The sequence below is a fragment of the Fistularia commersonii genome, chromosome 12, assembly GCF_037954325.1.
Source record: "Fistularia commersonii isolate RoL2024-O1a breed Wild chromosome 12, RoL_Fcom_v1.0, whole genome shotgun sequence".
Classification (NCBI taxonomy): Eukaryota; Metazoa; Chordata; class Actinopteri; order Syngnathiformes; family Fistulariidae; genus Fistularia; species Fistularia commersonii.
This window is the reverse complement of record NC_141295.1, coordinates 9,355,536-9,379,667: the sequence shown is the minus strand read 5'-3', so window position 1 is coordinate 9,379,667 and position 24,132 is coordinate 9,355,536. Positions and strand designations below refer to the sequence as shown.

General features: G+C 39.9%; 1 protein-coding gene across 2 annotated transcripts in view; it reads right to left on the bottom strand.

Annotated features, from left to right (window-relative positions):
* Positions 1–285: 285 nt before the first annotated feature.
* The window catches only part of pax5 (paired box 5), a 42,630-nt gene continuing 18,783 nt past the window's right edge, over positions 286–24,132 (bottom strand). Inside the window, exons 6-11 of one of the 2 annotated variants that reach the window (XM_086156892.1) lie at positions 18,835–19,019; positions 10,549–10,681; positions 7,192–7,293; positions 4,566–4,652; positions 2,962–3,048; positions 286–1,135 (exon numbers count right to left, since the gene is read on the bottom strand). In XM_086156892.1, the coding sequence (XP_086013018.1) occupies positions 1,053–1,135; positions 2,962–3,048; positions 4,566–4,652; positions 7,192–7,293; positions 10,549–10,681; positions 18,835–19,019 (677 nt within the window). In that variant the 3' untranslated portion in view covers positions 286–1,052. The remainder of the gene's footprint in view (positions 1,136–2,961; positions 3,049–4,565; positions 4,653–7,191; positions 7,294–10,548; positions 10,682–18,834; positions 19,020–24,132) is intronic. The other variant, XM_086156893.1, reaches the window with a different exon arrangement.

The window sequence follows — 24,132 nt, the reverse complement described above, 5'->3', positions numbered from 1 at the left end:
GATAAACAGGAAAATCTGTCAGATCACATTTCATAAACAAAGAATTCTTCTCATATTGAAAGATTCCATATTTCACTGCATCATCATTATTCACTATTCTAGCACAACAGCTTGACACATATAAATCATTACAGGCATTCACTCTCATCGTGGAGTGCAGCGCAGAAAAGCTTCTTAATATATTACTCTGTGTCTCCTCCATTATAAATAGCTCTAGATCAGGACTAAATCTTGACTGGGGAGGTTGGATAGCACCTTCCTTTACAATAGTACTCCTCGGTTGAGTTTGTTTTGGTCTGACGTGTATACGTACACTGTTCATTATACAGTAGAGGTCTGTGCTTTATCTGAAAGGCCTGTCCGCTGGGATCTGGCTGCAAACAAGTTATCGAAGAGAACATTTTGATCAAAAAATCTAGGTATCCCATTCTATGTGAACCATAAAGAAAAGGTTGGAATGACAATGTTATGGTAGCAATTTGGTCATTTGTTATACAAGTTGGATTGTCTTTATCATAAAATGACATAGAAAATTGATTGATTGCTTGATTGATGGCAGGTCACTAATAAGATCTTCCTCTGATAAGCTCATTCTTCGACCGCTCGTGCTAACTTTGAAACACAAAAGTAAACCCAGGATATCCATTTCAGATTTTTTTTATAATCACTTAGACCCATGCATGACTTGTTAATTTGTAAACAGTTTGAAAACAAAATGGCAAACAAGCTCGGGATACCAAATTTTTATGAGAGTGCTCGCATAATTTTTTAAAAAAAGGGCTTCTTACGCCTAATGCTGAAAAAGCGATATTTATCCTTGCAGCAATGTAACACTCCAAAACGTATGTTTTACTTGCTAGCAGTGTGCTGGTTGTCATAAATGTCAATCAAAGAAAACTTCACTGACGTTAAAAATTTGAAATCTGCTCCTCATTGTCATCCATGCGCAGGACAGTCTTGTACTGAGCAGTGCTGGTGCTATCCGTCCCTCCCTCCTCCTCAAGTCTTCCTCTTTTCCCATCCTCCTCTTCCTCCTCTCTCAGTAGGAGAGGTCAGTGGCGGTCGTAGGCAGAGGCTGTTGCAGTGGCAGTAGGGCCCGCCCCCCGCGATGTTGCACTGTAATAGTATGGCGACCCTGTGGAGAAACATTCATATGGGTTTCTTATTTAACGTTTCTTGAATGCAACTTCTAAATATTCATTATACATTTTATCCCCATTTCGTTTGGTGTCTTCCCATTGGATCTAACAAAATTGTGCCCACCGAATTACATAAGTGTTGGGATTTGCTGATACCACAGTCTTTTTCTATTTTTTTGTCTGCATTTTTTCCATCAGGAAAGGTGAAGCGGCTCTAGACGTATTTTTAGGCAACTGTCATTCTGCAAATGAGCAATAACAGATCAGAGGGCCCTGTGACCGAAACTACTTGTCGTTGGAGATGATGGTTTTCATTTTCATATTTAGAAAATGGAACAGCTACACCGAGTTATATGTTTAAGCAATCAATATACACTCACATAACTCCTGATTCTACCTCCTAGAGGGACTAGCTCCTCAAAACTGTTCTTAGTTCAAGCTTAGTTGGAGCTTGCGCATACAGAAAGACAGAAAGCACAAATTTAAACCATTTTCAGGTTTTCTTTCTGACTATTTATAGATACATATATAAAGGAATTTGATTTGGGGAAAAATGTCATCCATGTATGACCAGTGCTAGAGATCTGGGTTGGAGGAGCATGTAATATGGTGAAAAATCCTTCCAATATTGGTTGATATACTTCAGAAAAAGAAAAAAATGGGTCATTGGTGTTGGGTCTAGATATAGGATCACAACGTTACATACATCTATTTGTGTGTGGTATAGTCTGAAAGAGACCACATTCAGTGAAGCTAGAACCTTTTCCCGTCACAAAAGTTCAGGACAAGTGCACGACTACTACACAAGTTCTCTCCTCATCTGAATTTCTGGTTCCAGGCCTCAGTTGAGGAGCTCAATTTTAATCAGACCGGGATAGTTAAAGGAGAAAAAATAAATTATTACAATCTGGAATCATCCTTTAACAACCTTTCTGACTTGCAGGGTACATGTAAAATGAGCGGCTTTAATTTTCTCTCAAGATGATATTTTACTCTGAATGTGAGTCATGAAATACATGGATGAGATGACATGAGCTGATGAAGGTAATGACAGACAAAATTAGACTCCCTTTCCCCAACAACCAATGAAATGAACCCTCTCTACTTCCTGACAACCTTTTCATTGTCTCCCTCCTCCTTACTCCCCAGCTACCGTCAACCCCCCACACCATCCAAGTGACAGTCTTAGCTGACACAGTGAGTACAGCTCTACTACTACTGATCCCTTCAGTCTATTCTCTCCTTAGGGAGAGGTCAATTCAATACTGTAACCTGGCAGACATGCACAAACCTACTCTCACACACAAAATAACACACAAAGGGGAAAATCCTGCAGGAAGCAAGAAGCACACACACACACACACACACACACACACACACACACACACACACACTTGTCTCTGTCTCTTCTATCAATCAGCCTTGCTGTGTGTTGACAGGTTATGTCTGTCCACAGTCCAGGTAATCTCAGGAGGTGCTTTGGGGAAGTGAGGCATTAAGCTGGCCTGACAAACTATTTAGTCTCACTCAGGACCTCAGACACCCTCTCTCCCATCTTGACTCTTATTTTTAACTCACCTTTCTTTCATTTGTCACCTTAATTCTTTCCCTCATTTCCTCAGTATAGTAGCCATGCCATCAATCTTTTGCTTTGTAGTGTCTCTCACTGTGCGTCTTGTTCTGAAATGCTCATTGTCTCTTCTCTTTATCCTGTACTGTAGCTTATCTCCCCTCATCATTCGGCCCCACCTCCCGCATACACCTACATACAGCTACACTTCTCTGTGTACAGCTACACTTCATTTGCCCTCTCTCCACCTACCTTGCATCTGTCCTGTCTGGCTGGTGAAGAGACTGGAGGAACAGCCAATTTCCGTGCCCAGGAGAGAACCATAGTCCTGCTGAAACACTGGGGACAGAGGGATGGAAAGAAGGAGGGACAGGAGATATGAGGAAAGGTGGTGGGCACGCTTACTGGGTAGCATACCCTACTGACCTTTACACTCTTGCTTCTTGATGGTATAAACTTTAAACAAAGCAACTAAAAAGACTCCTCAGACAAGGAGTTTGACATTGAATGGTTTTGGCTCAGGGTTTATTGAATGACACATGGTACATTGTTTTTTTTTTTGTCATGAAGTGATTACTGAAGTGAGCAAGCATTACCTTATAAATCAAATTAAAAGTCAAAAATTCCAGAGAATTTAGAATATTAAAACATTAAAAAAAGACAAAGAACACTAAATAAATACATTAAAGGGAAAGAAATAACTTTATTTATTGTTAACTCTTTCTATGAACCGTATTTACCTCTCAATCAGTCATTTTTAACATTTTTAACACAATCGTTTTTACTGTAGAGTATAATTTAAATGACTAAGCATGCTACTCTGTGCAGCAACAGAGCTAAAAGTTATAGTTTCATCTTCATTTTGCCATTTGACACTTTGCCATCAATGATAAGAGTTTCCAGGATTTAATGACTAATGCTAAATTTAATAACTAATAACAGAACACTATAACAAAGAAAAATAAACAACAACTTTATGAATTGGGTCCAACCGATTACGGCTGATCACAGATCGGATCACAATAATGTAGTTTTGCTCTGTTGGTTTCTGAAATACACAAATCCCTTGAACAGAAGACGAGGATAACTTAGACACTGATCACGAAATCTGTACACTTACTTCACGCAATTTTATGAATAAATAATTTATCATTTATTAATCCCCGTGGGGAAATTGCTCACTGCAATTAACCCATCACGGATGAACCATGAGCAGTAGGCATGCCGTCAACCAGCACCAGGGGAGCAGTTAGGGGTTCAGTGTCTTGCCCAACAACAGTTCAACACACTAGGAAAACCTGGGAATCGAACCTGGAATGTTCGATTCCAAAGATAATTGCTCTACCTCCTTTTTCAATTCATTTTAGTGCTATAACCCAAAGAAGACAACAATGAGCTGAAAAGGTGCAAATATAGACATCAAGAATGGTACGCTGTCTTTCACTGTCATATTTTATGAGGTATTCAGAGATGGATGGTGAATGCATAGAAAATGCATCCAGCAGAGTGACTAAATAACATTAAAATCTGAAAACACAGATGAGCTGCAGATAAATGCTTTCTAATCTCCTCACTCGTCTCTCAGTCTTTGCCTTTCCTTTCCATCAAATCCATTCACATACTGAACAACCTTTTATTTGTACAACTCCTCTCACAAATCATATTTTCCTGTGCTAAACAGTACAGCAAGAAATGCAATGTAATGACAAGAGGGACATGAGAGAAACAGCATTACAGTTACAAGAGAACATAAGGATGATGGAAGCTGGGTTGAGTGATAGAGTGATATGAAATTCATTGATGCAATTATTGATCCGTTTTTTCCTGACCAGAGCCAAAATATAAGCAACACCTACCTAATAAACTTGGGTTGGGAAATCTCCATGATTCATTGTATGTGGAATACTGAGGATGGGAATATGGACTTCCGGAGAAATCTCCCCCTGAAAGTCACAAAAGGAAGCATACTGAAATTACAAATGTCACCTTATTATCATTATTTGCGACTTTTTCTTGTATATTATTGATTATTATTTCGGTTACTCAGTGCAGTGAGGCTGTAGGGAAATTATGTGTTAAGACAATTTTCAAGAAATGCAATACTGTGTGGTGGTGCGCGGGCTTTTTTAAAAATTTTAGTCTTCATTTTTTTAGGACTCTTTACAGTACCCAGGCGAGCGATGGTTGATCTGGTTGGTTGACAGGTCTTAAGCATGCCCACATCCAACCATAAAAATAGTATCTATACATGTTGAAGAAACAAGTAACTCTGCCTAATGGAAATTATTTTTTTTTTGCATTTCTTCATTTGAAGGACTTGTTAGCATTATCATTATCATTGTAGCACACCCACATGACCCTTATATATATTCAACCCAAATACCCTATCCAAATATTTAACCTTATCATCGCAGCTTGACATTGCATCATTAATTCCCATTTCCTAAGAATGCGAATAGAAATGTTAATCATAGTGGTCACAGATAAGAAAATGATCGTGTGCTTCATTTTTGAAATGGCAAGCATATTTTGTTTTGTTTCCTCACAACAGACAGTTAAGGGCAACTGAGCTGGAAAGCTCAGTAAGACTCTTGTGGTCTTGCCATACAGCGGATGATAGCGTAGCTTTTCTCCCTCATTTACTACCTACTGTCTGGGGTTTACTCTCTCTTATGTCTTCCACTACCTCGCTTCTTTTCACCCCTGCTCTCTATTTTTCTCCCTTGTCCTCGAGCCCACCTCAATCCAGCCCGCCCATCACCCCTCACATCAAAACAACATTCTTCCCCACTTCTTCTCTTCTTTTTCTCATCCCTCTGCTGACTTGCTTTTTTTTTTTTTACTCTTTTTCTCCTCCTTTCTTCTCTCCTGAACCTTCACTCCTCCCGGGGGATCCCTCTCCCATAGCTGACAGTCACAGACCCTGATGCCCCCCATTCCTCCTCTCTCCCTCTCGTTCTGTCGGTTCTGCCTCACTGCTCTTCTACACCCCCTCTGAGTGTCAGCCCCCCTGCTGTAGGGAGAGACAGAGGGAGAAGAACAGCAGAAGAGAGTTGCTTGCTTAATGAAGGTATGATATTAGACAGAGCGGACAAAAAGGAGGATAATTTGCCCGAGAAGTGCTGAGATAAAACAGAGAAGTAAAGTTCGGGGATTATCTCTTCTGCTCATTCTAGCCAGCTTGTGAATCTGACAGCCTGGAATATTTGCAAAGAAGAATCTCGATATTAGGATGGTTTGTTTGTGCTATTCACATTTCATTGAGCAATGAGTACGTGTGTGTGTGTGTGTGTGTGTGTGTGTGTGTGTTCAGTTGCATCTGTCAGGTGGGGTCGAGATATGGTCTCCTTGGCATCCCTGGGTGTGAACATCCTACCCTTGTCATCACCGTAGTGACGGCAACGTGTCAGGTTGTTTAGGAGACAGGGAGGGAGGGGGTTGAGGGAAGAGAAAAGAGGCTCGGGGGTCTCCCATGTGCATCTCAGTGTCAAGGTCGCACAATAACACACATTGTCAAAAACAAAAAAACACACAAACACATTGCAGCACACATAAACATACACTGACTGAAACACACACAAATATGCTGTCAAACCTTAGGACAGGCCGGGTGAGCACAAGGGGATGGGGTGACAGGGTTACCCATTTCTCGATGTCCTGTTGCTACATGTCCACCGAGACAGTGTGTGTATTTGAGTGCCTCTATATCTCACAAACTGAATAATTGGTAATACAAAAGAACAAGAACTTGTAAAATAAAAAAATAAAAAACATTGTTATGACTTTGTTTTTTTGGCCCGTGTTGCTTTCATCTCTGCTACGCGTGTTATACTGACCATGACCACCTCTGCAAATCTGAGAGTACGCATGAGATAGGGAGCGAGAGAGGAAGGGAGAGAGACGAGGAGGTAGAGAACAAGAATGGCAGTCCAGGATTGAAACACAAAAGCAGCGGAGAAGGCAGAGTGGAAGGGAATGAATGAATTAGTCGTGGGTCACTGGTGATTCTCATTAAAAACAAATTACTAATGTTGAGGAGGGACAGCTGTGCTACTGTGGCTGCCTTCTAATGATACACACACACGCAAACATACAGACACACAAACACATAGCCACACATATACAGATAGACACACACATGCCAGCCCCCCTGGGAGCACTGTCAGCTAGTGCATAGTCAGACAAGAAAGAGGAAGTGGCAAAGCGAGGTACGCCCGCTAAAAAGACACACACACATGCACACATTCATTGCTAACACTCGCATGGCCATGGATCCTGATCAAATTGAAACAGCCAACAGTTTCACCTTTACAAGACAACTACTGTTGTGTAAAGGGGAAAATAGTATTTTTGGTACTGAAGTAAGTTGAAACTACACGGCGGTTAGTATATATGAGTGTGTGTGTGTGTGTGTGTGTGTGTGTGTGTGTGTGTGTGTGTGTGTGTGTGTGTGTGTGTGTGTGTGCGTGCGTGCGCACTCACCTGGTACCATACCAGTGAGGGAGGGGGTGGAGTAGCTGCCCTGTCCAGTGGGAGGAACATGGGGAGGATACCCTGGCAGAGTAGTGCTGGCCAGGTCTCGACCTAAAATCATACACAGACCATCAAAGACTGACAGCTGTCATCATTGTCTACGAACATATTCTTTCTACAGTATCTTTCAATTGTACTTTTATCCTCCATTATCACCGTAATCAGTCAAAGGATTACAACCTTATAATTTGCTACAATGCTTTTGTGCAAAGATATTTAACTATCCTGTTCAAAACAATTCATATTCACTTGAGCTAATATTAGATTTTAAAAGATAATTACATACAGACCAATCAACACCCTTTCCATAGTTTTCACAGTCCAGGACTACCTCCTTAAAGGTGTTCCATTAGTCGTCCAAAATCTTGACCGGGTCAGTTTCAAGGTAAAGACAAATCTAAAATATTATGTCTATGATTTTAAAGCTAGTAAATTTTGTGCATCAACATTTTGAAATGCCTTCAACATTTGTTTAATTTTCACAGTTTGACCCTTGCTTTTGACACAATCGCATGACTTTTCCAATCATCTGATTTTCAATCATCCAAATAATCAAGTATGCCCCAAAAAAAATTAAAATGTGGCCTCCTTTTAATAGATTTCAGAATCACCATACTTTGCATCAAGAAAAAAAAATCAAGAACATTTGTTAATATTCACCACCAAGTAATTACATGAATGATTAAAAATGTCGGCTTTGATTTATACATGTACACAAGTAAAAAGTAACATTATACATCAAGCAGGGTCTTTATTGATAAAGTCATGCCAGAAACCATTCAAGTCATCCTTCTTTCTTTTGTTTCTTCATCCTTGTTTTCTTTTGACATCTATTAATTTGCAGATCCCCCTCCTTCCATTCCCCCTCCCTTCCTGTCCGTCACTTGCAGGATAGGATATATAACTGCATTAGACCACTTGACAGTGCGTCGTCCCGAATCATTTCTCTATGTTTGCACGCAGAAGACATTGGAAGTGCGTGGAGACATAGCCCTCCATTCATCATCATCATATACACACACATATACACACGTGCAGTGGCACCCTCCTTTTCCCTCTTGCACACACACATTTATCATCATCATAAACAGCTCAGATGGTAACACCATCAATCCCATTCACTTCCCCTCCACTTAACCACTGCTAACTGAAAGAGAGGAGGGGAGGGGCAGGGGGCGTTGTTAGATAAAGAGGAGAACTTGAAGAACGACAAGATTACAATGGTGTGTAACAAAATATGGCAAGAGGAAAAGAAGAAATGGTGACCGTTTAAAAGTGGAGGGATCCAAAATGTCAAAATGTCTACTATGGATTATTGATTTTAAGTGGGGAATATTTGAGATTCTGTTAAAAAATGTAACGGATTTACTTCTCTGTGGCACAAGTACTGAAAAACTACCTAATCAGTATCTTGAACAAAAACAGAAACTGAATGTAATTTGATCAATTGGACTGATGCCTATTTTGGCCTGTAATATCAATATATATGAATTGTGGGAAGCAAAGGGAATTAGGGCAAAGGGAAGGAACACTATTGTGCTAACCTAAAGAATTTCCTCTATGGGGATCAATAAATTATATCTTATCTAAGGGAGAAAATCTGTCATCCAACAATTATAATGAAAAACACCAATCCTTATTTTTCCTCTCACATAGCTCATTTATTCTTTAGCCTACCCTGTCCCTCGCCACCCCTCTCTTCCCGCTCCTTACGGTAAAGTTTTACACGACGCCTGATGTGACAGAGAAGCAATAGTGCAGGGGGGCTGCACATCCAATCAAGGTCAGTGCACAGGGCAAAGGAAGTGCAAGGAGTGCAAGGAAATGGTTAAAGAGAGGAGAGATTAAATTCTCCACAGCCCCAGAAAAGGTAGACAGGGGTGCATCCTCTGAGGAGTGTGTAGGTGTGTGTCTATGCTTATACATGTCAGTGATGTTGTATCTGCTATGTACTTCTTTGCTATGGAGGTCAGTCAAGTAACAGTCTCCTTTGTGTGCAGTTTCAGATGTAAACACCATCCTTGCCTTGAGGTCAACATTTCTGACACCCTATCTAACTCTTATCATGTCAGCACAAAAACCATCAGAACAACAAACGTCAAATATGGAAAGAATAGATGGCGGTGAGTGTGTCCCTGTGCATATGCACTTGAGGAGGAGGATGAAAAGGCCTCTGCAGATTCAGGGAGATGCCACAGAAACAGGATTGAGTGTATGAATAAATGTTACTCTTCAGCACGAGTCCCATGTATCAACACTCTAAGGATACAATAATACTATGTCAAACACACCGACATTTGATCCCCTAGAGGGAGCTCTATTGTGGGGGAAAAGATAGGCAAGGAACTGCATGCTTAATATTGAAGTTTCCTGTGTGAATATGAATGTGTGTTTGTATGCATGAACAGGAATGGAAATTTCTCCCTCTTCCTCTCTACCTCTGCAGGTAATATTCCTCAGTGGCTTCAGAGGGCAAAAAAGAGCCCTTTCCCAGATATCCCAAATTCCCAGCTCAATGATTCTCCTCATTACAGATGGAATCACTGAAGACGTGTCAAGGTTCTCCCTAGTTTAGTCTTAATTAACCACTGCTTGTCCCTGTGCCCCTAAATGGAGAAAATATGAGTAACAAGGTTTGAGTATTCCTCTATCCTTCCGCTTTTCTTTACATCCATCCTCTGGGCTCTTGCCCCTCAGGAGATCTATCTTTAAACAGCAGAAATCCCTTTTAGCTTAGCCCACTTCACAGCTCATGAAGCTGTTACAACTCATTTGGTTGGTATTTTTGTGCTGAAGAGCAATGTTCGCTTGTTGACCTGAACCTGATACGACCTCATTGAAAAATGCAGTTTGTTTCACTTTTAATTCACGTTCAAATCGGATTCTCCTTCTTGTTCTCACAAAGCTACAGAAGAGGTAGCATGAGTTTAAGTTAACAACACTGGGATACATTCACTTGGTGTACGCCTGCATTTCTTGAATGGTTTCACGGATTTTGTTTACTTTCACAATTGAGCGTATTGTCTAGTTCCTTTGAATAATCATTTTTGAAATAAATATTTAATTTATGAGTATCAGTGAAAGTGCATCACATGTCATATTTCATAAAAGGACTGTCACTGAGGAACATTTTTTTCCAACTGGATTTAACTTCATAGGCTTCTAAATGAGAAATAATGACCTTTAATTATGTTGTGAACAGTTTCATCAGAAATTTACTTTCAGAGCACAGTCTAAATCCCAATATTGTACCAGTTACATAAGACATAAAAAGGAAAGCAGTTATGACATGATAACAGTTCTTACCTGGAACTATCGAATAGGACTGTGGGCCAGAAACACTGGCTCCTAAGTCAGCCCCTGTACCAGTATTGGCCAAACTGTTCTTCATCTCATCCAGTCCCCCAGCTAGTGACGCCATAGAGGAATAATCTGATGTCTGGGTAAAGGCAAAAACACAAAGACATACCATTTCAAACTTCATAGCATTATATATTGAGCAAATATGAACATACAGTGGCATGTTGTTAACAGAGGTCCATTTTACATTTATGTCATCCCTTCGTTGCAGTGAGGAGAAAAGTATGACGTGCATACACACACTCACACACACACACACACACACACACACACACACACACACAAACACACACAAACACACACACACACACACAAACACACACACACTCACACCTACAGGAAAGTTTATTGATCTGTTTACAAAGATGGGGATTTACTGAACAAATGAGTCCAACAGTCTATAACCACAGGATCAACTTGCTTTTTCTCTTCATCTCTTGCTCTCTTACTCACCCTCCCTCTCTTTCAAACACACATACACACCAATATAAAGAATAGGGAAGCATCTACACAAAGACACAGTGGTATCACATACACCACAGCTAACACAAAGCCTCTTGTCTCCCTTGATACCAGCAACAATAAGAACTGTGATCATCTCAGCACAAGTACACAGTTGCTCAATGTCCTAAACCTATTGACTACACACACACACACACACACACACACACACTGCATAAGTTAAAAAAGAAAAGAGGAAACCAGGCTGACATATTTGTTTTACTTGAGTGCCTTGGTCACTACAAGAAAAACATCAGTGTACACCTACACTACCATGTAAATTTGCAAATATTTGCTATAGTTTTTTGGGGGTTTACTGGCAATCGGGATAGGTGCTTTTGTCTGAATATGATTATAAATGCTTTGACTTAAAATATAAAAAAAACATCTCTGTAGGAGAGTTCAAAAATCAACAAAAGATAAGACAAAAAAAAATTTAAAATTGTGGAATTTTGCAGTACATTCACTGAGGAGATGATACAATTAAAACAGCAAAAAAAGGCAAAAAAAAGCATACATATGACAGCATTTGTACTGACCCATATAAATGTTGTTCATATGTTTTGTTAAAGGTTGTCTTCATCATGAACTTTTATGCTGGAAACTATTTGTCACAGCAACTATCTCCCAAACTACAGCAATATTGATTAAATGTGATGTAACTTATGTGTGAGCTTACAACATGACCATTCATTCTCAGGTCTTTGCCAAGTCCAACTGTTGTTGTGAGTGACTGAATTGACAGCTGTGTGTAGATGGAGGCAAATCACCATCAGAAAAAATAAAATATTTGAATTAAAAAACATGTTACTATATTTGTGGCCTTTTTAAAATTAATTGATTAATTATCCAAACAAAAGGAAAAAAAAACATTCGCTGGTTAAAAGTGATGAACACAGGAAATAAACCATGACATGGGAATGGACAAATAACAACAGAAAGTGACTGACATCTCTGCTGTGTGTAGGTGGAGGCAAATCACCATCACCAAAAAAAAAAAAAGAGTATGAACAAATAAGAAACATGTTCCCATATTTGTGGTCTTTTTTAATGAAAAACTCCAACATCATCAGCCCAAAATGTTCTTCGAAATAAAAATCAAAAACGCAAACCTACATGCCAGGACCTATCAAAATCTTGAAGTGATGAACACAGGAAATGACTGTCAGGTTTTTACAGTTTTTTTTAGATGGATTGACATGGATCTGTGATGACATTCTGGACTGTCCACTCAAGTTCATGGTGCAAACTGAATGTTAAGACTTGGTTTTATGGTTGAGGTTTGCGAGACAGAGTGAATCAGCTGCCAAATGAACAAGCCCAACTTTTTTACTTTACATCACATTTGCAGGTGCTGCACATTTGCTGTCAAAACCAGGACAGCTTATATTGTAGCCATTGGAGGTGTGCCCACTGTGTGAGCCAAATCAGGTTCGACTGACCCCGGTGACCCTTGAGAAGGGGTGGTGGTAATGGAGGGCTGCCAATACAATTGAGTATGACTGCTTTAATGACAGACTTTGACTTAGTGTTGAGTGATTGCGCTGTCTGTTCTGTTAAAATGTTAAAATTAGGTTTAGATTGTATTGATATCATGGTCAGGGCTTGGAACTAACTGTGGTCAAGGTAAGCTTGAGTCAAGAAAAAGGAGAATAACTCCCTTAAAATAAAACAGTCAGACAGGCAGACTGAGAAGATGTTATAGAATACATTTAAGAGCAATGGATAATTGAGGTGTTTAAAATTACTTTTAACCTAAAAGCACACAATGAACAAAACAGCTTTTAAAATCCAGATGAAATCAATTTATCAACCAATTGCCAGAGAGCATTTAGAAAAACATGACATGAGTGTTTTAGCATTCGAGAACAGGCTACACCTTGTTAAATTAAATTACTTAAGTTTAATTCTGTGCATTGAAACATGATTCAAACCAGAATAGCTGTCTGAAAAACTTTCAATGTATCTAAATACATGACCAGTTTCCTTCTCCTTTCTTCTACTTGTTACTCCTGACCTGTGTGTGTGTGTGTGCACACACACCAATGTCAGCAATCAGAATTTCCTTTAGGTGATGAGGTGAACATTTTGCACTGACCCTTTTAATACCTCTGAATCTGTGAAGGTGTAAGTGTAGGCCTGTGTTGTGCTCACTGACCTCTTAAACACCCCTGTGCTCGTCAACACACAACACAACCACTGGACTGTGACCTGCCAAATAAGAGCTTACCCTGTACACCACACACGTTTCTCTCTCTCTCTCTCTCTCTCTCTCTCTCTCTCCCTTTAGACTTAAAACACATTTTCAAGCCGTCTTTTCTCTCTAAACGACTCTCCCCTCATCCTCTCTTGTACATCACACCTGTACTTTTTTATTAACCAATCATACATGCAATCCCACCCCACACCTCCCTCTCTTGGCTGCCGTGATTCTTATTATAATGGTGTCTAATGTGTCCATGTATCCATGTAGATGTGGGCCAGGAGGCAGCAGCAGCGCAGGAGAAGGGGTCTGTTGTGGTAATTGGCCATGATGAAGTTTGGCCAGTGGGGTGACAGGCCTGCTAAGGAAGATGGATCATTTTCATTCGCCCCCGTAAATGTTGTCAATTCTACCGCTCATACAGCACCATCAGCCCTCATCAAAGAAAAGGGACGCAGCTGCGGGGGCCATGAAGGGTTTTGGGGGGGTGGGGGGGGTGATGGGAAGGGGGAGGTTATATGGGGCACAATGGAGGGTTATGAGCAATAGTGGCAGGGTGAGCCAGATCTGGATAGAAAATCATTGCAAAGGAGTAGGATGACAGGGGATAGGTAGGAAAAAATTGACATTGATGGGAGAAGCAAGTTGTAGAAAGGAGTGACTGAAACAGATGTGCAGGCCATAACAAAAACTAAACTTAAAAGAAAGCGAACATTCTTTTAACATGCTCCTGGAGGAAAACAACTGGAGGGGATGACTTGGTTGTGTTTAGACCCATACTGAGCGTCAAGAATTGTAGACGTCTTTTGGATTTTAATGTAATAACTGAGGCGACAACATAATTGATCAAAGAAAAGTGGTAAACACAGTAAGAATATGTCAGTTGCAATGGCCCATGGTCGTATAACTTTCCAGATATTACAAAAGAAATATTTACTATCTTGAAATGGCTATCCCAAGTTTGTTTTTTTTTAATCTAAACTGAAATATACTTGATACATTACAAAAGTAAATTGTGAACTAGCTTTCTAACTGTTTTGTTTCCAGAACCAGACCTTTGATACCTTTGAATCTTTGATACTAAAGATTTTCCAGGTACCATTTGTTTATTATCAGATCAATTAGTTGTAATGTAATCCAAAGCTTTTGGCCCAATGTCAACTTTAAAAACATTGTTACTGCAAGTAGACAGTCTTATCTTTGCACAGTTTAAAGAAATTCACGGCAAATTACATCCCATATGAATTGCTTCACATATGAACACATAAGATTTGGTATTTTTGTCTTACTAGTGAATGTTTATTTTTTATCTCTCTCTAACCCACTCACTCCCTTACTTAGACACAGCAGGTTGGTCCACTGACTCAGATATTGGGAGAGTAATGGTTTGGTCCAAATCTCACATCAGTAACAGATGAGCCCTAATCGGCCCTCTGACACATACACACACACATGAAACCTGACCATGTTGGCTTACATCATTTGCATAATAGTATTTCCCACCTTCTCCATACCCCAAATAGCACCAGATTTCTCCTTTTCTGTCTCACTCCCCACATTGTTGTGAATCCCTGATGGAAAAAGGCTGGGCTATGAACAAATACAATTCCCTCAAGAGGCTCACAAACAGAGACAGGAATTGTGGGGAAGAAATTCATCTGCGCTTAAACCGAGCGTAGCAAAGTTGGGGAAGGATATTTATTTCCAAACCCACAAGATAGAGCTCAACTCTCTGGAAAACCAATAAAAAATCAGGACTGTCCACAGTTTGACTATGCAGCTGACTCACACCTAGCATTTAATGATAGGTCAGGAATTGATGAGTCATTAATTCAAATCTGAAAAGGGACGTTAATGGATAAATGAAAGTAACTTTGGGGATAGTAACATCCTGAAGCCACAGAACAGAAATGGTTACGGAAGCGCAAACCCAACAAAAAAATTAGACTTATCAGCAGATGGTGCCTATACAGCCGAAGTAAGATCCAGATTACTCCTCTGCCTGAAATTGCATTACTTTTGCTCAAAATACTCATAAACCACGTACTAGAAATGTTTTTACTGTCCCCTCTTATCACTAATTTACAGAAGAGATTAAATAATTGCCACATATGCTTAAGTCTGTAAAGTGTAATCATTTAGACACTTATCATTGTCATGTGTTGACCATGAAGTAAATATTGGCCCATGACTCAAGATATAAGCTGAATGCTTATATATTAGCTGGTTTTCAGTATAGTTATTTCAATATTATACATGTTTCAAATTTTGGTCTTTTTAAACATTCTTTGACCACCAGAAAGGTATGCAACAAAGGTTGTGACAGGGGTATTTATCTAGTTAAGTGGTTGTCTATTAAGTAGTCCAAGAGTTGACAAAAATATCCTATTTATAAGGTAGTTACATTAAACAACTACTATTTGTTATGATTCCGTTGGCCTCCTTTTGTTCTTTTTTCTCAACTTTGACCCCTTTGCCAATTTAAAAGTTTTAAAGATGATCAGAATAACAAGTAGAGTGGAAACAGTGATACTAGTCCCTTTATCTTTTTTAATAACAGTGTAGCCATGGTAGCCAATGGGATGGGCTTTTGGACCCAGAGTGGCATGGCTGGGTGGGGGTGCTGTCAGTGGAGCTGATTTATCACCTGAGTAATAGGAAGTGATTGAGGGGAAATTCAAATGAACTCTCTCTGACAGGCACACATGCAGACACACATACAGGCACACACACACACACAAACACACACACGCACACACACACACGCACACAAATTAATACTGGGACTTAATGGACTACCGTGAGAGTGAGTACAAGAGGAAAGATTAACAAAAGGTCTGAGACAAACAGGATAGAAGAGTAACTACTGGTGACAGATAAAATAAGATTTGCTCGTGAGGAACGTGAGCAATTTTATTTTTTATCTCAGCGTTGAAAGAAGAAGAAATAATGAATGAGGCTCATGTTTCAGTGTAAGAAAGCTATAAGATAATGAGGCACTGAAAATAACCACTTAAACTACAATAAATTGTACTTTTATAATATACAGTGGGCACCTGAAATTGATCCATTAGCACTGATGCTTCTCACATTCTTTGTATCCTTGACTTTAATTTTCTTTCGTATACATTTCTGTGCTTACGTTCTTGTGAGGACACTCACAGACATCACAAATTACCTGGATATACAACCAAACCATGTAAATTTAACACCTAAGCCTAATCTTTGGAAGAAACTTAACTGAAAGGGAACAAGTCAGACAAAAAAAAATACAGATAATGACCAATGTACTGAATTTAAACCAAAAGGGCCATTTGAAAACTGTTAAAAATCCCAACCTAAAAATGTTACTCAGTAACAAGCTGTTCTACATGCAAAGAGGTACTCACATTGATATGTGTATAATTATTTAAAAAAAATACTCAAAGGCACCTCTACACAACATCAACAGCAGATCCAAGTCTATGAGGTACCTTTTTGTCAGTCACAGCACAGAATGACCCTCCTTGGCCATAACCTCACCAGCACGCTCTCATACACACAGTCAAACACACACACACACACACGCACATAAAGACCACATACCAAAGAGGCTGAGCTGCTGCTGTCAGTGTGTCAGTGTTAAGCGTATGACTGTCAATCATCCCCTCTGGGAAATTCAGGCTGGGAAAAAAGGGGGTGGTTGACTAGACAGGATGATAGAAGGGAACAGAGGTAGAAAGACAGATAGTGATGTAGATGTGTGTGTGAGAGTGTGTGTGTGTGTGTGTGTGTGTGTGTGTGTGTGTGTGTGTGTGTGTGTGTGTGTGTGTTCTCGCACCTCTTTGTAATCACAATTCAGTGTCTAAAGCCATGGTGACCCCAGGGCGACCCAGGGTTTAATGCCCCTATCTTCAACCTGACCTCACTGGCTTGACTGGGCTCAGAGAGGACACTGACCTATGAATCATGGGTATTATAGTCTTGGGTCTCAGTCTATAGAGCTACTATAGCCAATCCCTATCGACCTCTCGCCCTGTGCCACTTCACCCTCCATGTCGGTCAGAGAAAAATGAATAGGCGAAAACGCAAAACTCTGCCCTTTTGGTCTTAGCTTGTACCCTATCTGTGTTTCCATATACTAGTCCTCCAGTTTGTTTGTCCTCTTGCCCTTGACATTGATCAAATAGATAATATGAATGCATACTTATGTGCTGAGGTGGTAGAAAAAAAGTGTCATTTTGAGACACTGGCAAATTTATTCCCCTAATATTGTACTCAGGGCTGTGTATTGGAAGACATCTGAGAGAATACAAATAGTATCCTGTTTGTATTTTGTTATTACACCCGTCCATTCCATTCAGACTTACATTAACATGCAGGAAAAGGGCAGGGGGTTGATTAAATGCAACATTAAGACAACCTTTCTTGATATATTTTTGTGTGTAAACAGTATACTTTTATGCGCCACAGTCCCAAGACACATCAGCATGCAAACAGCTCCATCACTTTCAACAAGCAGCAGGAAGTGATGTCATAATGAATGCTAGGTCAATATGATCATTAACCCCTGCAGTGGGTTTAGATTATGAGAATGTCAATAGCCCAGGCCTGACTGGGTCTAAGCTATCACACAGTCACAGAGCATAGAAACTGTTGTTTTTTAAGGCGAACAAGGAAAGGTTAACTTAAGGCTATCAATGACAGATAGAATAGTGAACAACTAACATTAAATAACTATAATTATGACTGCCATTTCTATGCCTGACAATCCATCCACACTTTGAGGTTTAGAACAGTCAGAAGAACCCATCCTGTATTTGAGAATGCATGCAGTTCAGGCTTGGGGGTTAGAGGGAGCTTTTATGCTACAAGATGGATTAAATGACACTTTTAGGCAACTTATTACATCATGATGCCACAATTGGTTGTCTAAGCAAGGAATGGACATTCTAGTAATTCACAAATTTTCTGATGTTTATTTGTGAAAAAAAAAATTGTTATACACTGTGTTGTGTGAATTTTTAAAAACAAATTGAGCCCAACCATTCACTGGCAAGGCCAGAGACTTTTGCCAATTAAAATAATTGTGTCTCCATTATGACATATGTATTGTGACAAAGCATGCTGTTGTTGAGCTAACCCAGTGTAATTACATTTTAAATCATATTATCTTTGGGCTGCTGTGCCAAAAACCAAATCGTAGAATATATCACTATGATATTTTTCTCTGCCCAGAAATGTACTTTCTTTGAAACTAAAAGTTCAAGGTCATGCGTCCATTTGCAGAGTCAAACAAATGTCAAAGGGAGTGGCCGGGCTGAGACTATCTATTCATTTTGAGGTGGCAAAGCAATCAATTGATTTCTGTTTAATAGTGACAACACTGGATTTACTTGAGGACAGATTGGTTGACTTGAATTATGAATGGTTATGAACAACTTTTCTTCTATGAGCATTGAATCAGTCCAGTCCTACAGTTTTATTGACCCTTAACCTGCCCCCAAAGTCAGCCTCAGCCCAGATTCTGTACCGTGCCACACCCTTACCTTGCCTGGGTCAGGGCTCACATAGAGGTCAGAGCTGGATTGGATTGGACAGGATGGTTGTCTTTCAAACAGGCGGTCCAGTACCTCGATCTGCTGCGGCGAGAACAGCTCCCCTCTCATCTGCTTCCGGAGGAAGTCCCGCCCACTATGGCTGTGCCCATTGGCCAGCGGTGACTCCTGCAAACCTACAGTAGGGCAACAGTGTGGTTAGTGGGCTTTTGGAGGGAGGATGTTAATGTGGAAGCGAATGGCAAAAAGAGAGAATTTAAACACGTATATGAATGGCGTGTTAAATGTTGTTTAGGACACATGTGAGGTGAAAATGGTTGGGTAGAACGCACAAAAAGTGGAGACAAGAAAGAAGTGGTGAAAAAGGCAGAGTGCACAAATGGGGCCGATTAGAAATAAATCAGCGAAGAAAAAAGTTAAATTACAGACTCAAATGGACCTCAATGGACTGATTTAAAACTCAGTTGCTTCATAGATTGTGGAGACTCGAAGAAAATGCTATACAAATGCAATCCATTACTGAGCATATGCTGTCTCTCTCTCTAGATCTCACAAAAGTATTCGCTCACACTTTTCCATCACTCCTGTCGTATCACCCATACACACACACAGACACACAAATATATATTACTGTGGTATCAGTATTAGACCGTGAGCTCTCGTATCCTACAGTTATTGCAAGGCTGAGGGACTGAACGAGACAATTATAAGAACTCTGAAAAGTCGCGGCCCACAAATGATTAGAAAGGAGAGAGCGAGAGAAATAGATAAAGAGAAAAAGGGGGATGAGGTTGAAAATCCCCCACTATAGAGTCAATTCATTGCTCCAAACCACTCCTGAGAACCTATTTTAGTCCTGGGGGTTCACAGTGTGTTTGTGTGTGATGAGCATCAGGGAGAGTGATATGACAGGATGACAGGTAGTGAGGATATACAGAATGTGTGCGTATGTGTATATATACGTATACACATACATCTATACATATATAAATACATGCATACATGCTTACAAACATACATACCCACATACATACAGTACAAACAACCACACACACACACACAGACACACACACACACACACACACATATACAGTAAGTATAGTGTACAGTAAGTATGGTGTAAATGCATGAATCTGAAGACTAATAGCATTACCAACAAGTCAAAAGGTGCAAAGAAAATACACAAACTGAACCACCAATATCCAAAATGTATTCAATTACAACCATCATGGGACATTGAGTGGTTGCAATCGGTGTCTTAGGAAATGCATTACAGTTTGAAGCCAATTGCGGCTAATTCCAAATTAGAATTATGGTCTCCTAGTGATGGAGATTGACCCTTTCCAAAAGGATCATGTCATGAACTTGAACTGCTGTGCACAATTTTTTGAACATCCCCAAATGTATTACAAACTTAACCATAAGACCTGCAAGATTAAATGACAATTTGCTTATTCAAGTCAGCTGTGATCGTACTGCAAGCTTCCAGTTTTTTTAGGCTGGAGGTTGGAAGGGAATGGGGGATTGGGATGGGCGTAAAAATCTCTTTTGTTTGTTCACGGCAACTATTCAAAATACTTTGGCTTGAGAGTTTGACTATATTTCGGCTAATACATGATAAAAAGAAAACTCATCTGGAGTATGGCCAATGAAGATGAACAATCTCAACAGTGTTAGAGAATATATAATCTGGCCAGCTATTTCATTGGGCAAAAAAAAATGGGTCGGTTTTCATTACTCGGGTAACCTACCAAAAAAACAGCTGTAGAGTTAAGCATTAGGATACCTCGTCTTTTTCCATTTGCCTTCATATCACCTCACCCTGTTACCCTAAGCTGTTACACTGGTTGCTTGCAACAGGTTTTGCTGTGCTCTCCCATTTACATAATACTACTATTTTTCCTTTAGTGCACTGCGTTTCACACCTCTCCTTTAGTAACAACCTAGCACGAGGAATGTTAGCTAGTCTTGGTAGAGAGTCAAGTAGCAAATTTGAGGAAAGGTTTCCTTGATTGCCAAATGTAACAAAAATAACAAGAACATATCACTGTGATTAACATGCACCTTTTTGTACATTGACTGAATTAGTTACTTATCTTGAAATCAAGAGATACATGTAAAACCTGATATAATACAGCGGGCAGATCATCAAAACTTGAATTTACTCCCCAAGCATTTTATACATATTTCTCCAAAAATCTGGGGAAATATTACTGCAATGACATCTGACAAATCCGTGTGCTTACTAAACTGTAGAATGCAGCATTAGATTTACAGAGGTCAAGGTTAGGTCAAATATTTCCTTTTTTTTAATACATCTCTGTAAGCTGTCTCCTATTATGCATTGTCACATTGTTTCATGTTATCGTCAGTTGTTGTCTCTATTGCTATCCATCTGGTGTCAAAGGGAGTGTACAAAGTAAGAATTTCATTGCATTGTCTGAATAACCATACTCTTACGTCCTATATGACAATAAAGGTCTTGAATCTACAATTCAAGGAGGATGAAAGGACCTTCTCTGGGTAGGGGTAGCAAACTGTTCTTGCAGATCCCAGGTAGCACTGTTGAACATGTCATTACAAGCTTTTGGGGAAAAAAAGAGGTCGGTTTCCCTGTAAATTTCACATTCCCCATTTAAAACAAACTTTTTTATGGGGAATAACGTGATCTGTCCGGTGGCCTTTTGTGTTGATTCAACACAGAAGTATGAATAGTGCTTTACACTATTGTTAACTGAGTGATTACATTTATGTCCTCTTCTTGGTGTGATTGTTCAAACCCCAATTTGAAAAACAGACTTCACAACATTACTCAATATGGCTCAACTTGTTTCTCAGTCCCTTTCAGATCAAACCCATGATCACGAGATAGTTTTTAGGTGATGGAGAAAGCAATCCCCACTCTCAAACTGTACTACATAGTCCCAAAACCCACACCATACCTTCTCAGTACACAAGGACCCTTTCAGCTACTTTTCCTTTGACAAACACAGTTCTTGATCATAATCTGTCCCCCTCCGAGATGCCCCCCCTCACACACACAAGCATACACACAAACACACATGCTAGCTGCAGTGTGAGTATATCTATAGCCCAAGTCTCTGGTGACAGAACAATCAGGTAGGAGATAAAACCAGTTTGATGCTTAGCTTGGTAACCCACGGCGACCCATTTAATCCTACTGGCCAGTCCCTATGATGGAATTCAATTGATCAATCATGTAGCTCTGATGGCACCATTTCAGTTGGCTTATTGCTTTCTGCTTTCTCTCTCTCTCTTTCTCTCTCACAGATATATACACACACACACACACATACACATGTACACAGAGTGATTGACCAAAGTCCGCTGTGACAGAGCAACCACAAAGAAGCAGACAAAGATGGAGGACAAGGGTAACAACACAAACTACTGCAATCAAACATTAAGAGAAACACTTTTGTTTATGATTACACTATTGTCCATTAATTCTTTGAAAGTGTGTAGGAGTGTCTTTTCTGGTGGGTGTTGTTGAGACTGGGTGGGTAGCTTGATATCCGGCTGGTCTCATTGTATCCATGGATGGGTAAAGAAACTCATTGCCGTGACGGGTTAAATCCTATTCACTGTTGGACACACACTAACAAAAACACACACACATGCTCGCAGCTGCCTCTATCTCTGTGAGTCAGTCTCAGAAGGGAAGCGCTTCTCTTCCCTCTTTTTCAGAGCAGAACAAAACAAACAATGAGCCCTTATTGTTCTCTTCTTTCTGCCTTTTTTCAGTCTTTTCCACCTTCTCTTTCTCTAATTCTTTCTTTCTTTCTTTCTCTCTCTCTCTCTCTCTCTCTCTCCCTCTCTCTCTCCTTCCTCCCCTATCTCCTTCTTACTTAGCCTACTGTTGCCATTTTTCAACAACCCAATTACAGATGACTTATTAAATCCAAATACCTCAAGAGGTTGATGGGTTGTCACCTGTTAGTGGATTTCAGTCCCTTCTGTGTGTGTGTGTGTGTGTGTGTGTGTGTGTGTGTGTGTGTGTGTGTGTGTGTGTGTGTGTGTGTGTGTGTGAGTGAGTGGCTGAGGTTTCTATTTACTTGTCTGCATATGCATGCGCTTGTGTTTTGCAGGGTTCACAGCACCTCTACTGTGCATCTTATTTCACTGGTTATAGGTTATTGTTCTTGGCCACACAGATCCAGTGCTTATGTGTGTGTGTGTGTGTGTGTGTGTGTGTGTGTGTCTGTGTGTGTGTGTGTGAGTGTGTGTCTTCCCCAGCACCACTATCAAGATTTTTCATAATACAGAGTAAACAACAAACAAAACACATCAAAATACAGATAAAAGTTAATCCAAGGGAAAAGCACATGAGCAACTCGTTTTACATGTTTTATTTTTTTCCATTGAGGTCATTTAAGGTACAGCGTGTACCCTTCATCCTAAATCCCTCCAGTGTCTGTAAAAGATAAATCATATTTTCATCATATGATAAATAAATGTGAGCTCAGGTAACTTACTCTTGAAATTAAACACTGTCTGACATTGCGATCAATTACTATTAAATTCCTCATATCAATAAGGAATTTAATAGTAATTGATCATGAGGTGATCAATTGTTGATTTGCAAATACTGTGCTTAACAAAACACTGGTATGAACACAATGTCTTTGCTTATGTAGAAGAAGGTGAATGCAAATCCCCTTTAATTGATACTTGATATCTAAAGACCACAAGAAAAGCCTGGTCATGTTGTTCCTCATCATCTTCTATACTGACAGGGGACATGCAATATAATCCACTTCTTAGATCCTCCTAGAAAAAAGGGAAATGAGGCAAACAATTTATGTGGCCATAATAACTGATGTATAATTACTGGGAAAAATCAGTTGTAGGGGGGGAAGAACTCTTTTAACCGAGTAAATAAGGCTAATTCATTTATTTTCAATACCACTTAACCAGCACACCGGGTCGAGGGAGGATAGCAGTTTATCCCAAAAGACACTGGGAGAGAGATGGAGTATAACTTGAACCATTCAACCACTGACCACATAGAGACATACAACCATCCACCATAACGTTACATGGTTTTGGACTGTGAGAGAAAACCAGGGAACATGGAGAAAACCCACTCAGGCATGGGAAGAACATGCAAACTCCCTCGTTGGAATGAAACCGGAAACCGTCTTGCCTGTGAGGGGGGAGTGCTATAACCGCTGCACCACCATGTTGCCCTAAGTGATTTCTAATTGCTTGTTAGACATCTTTCAAACTACTAATCGCTTTTAGCCTCCAGCCGTCAAGGATGCATCA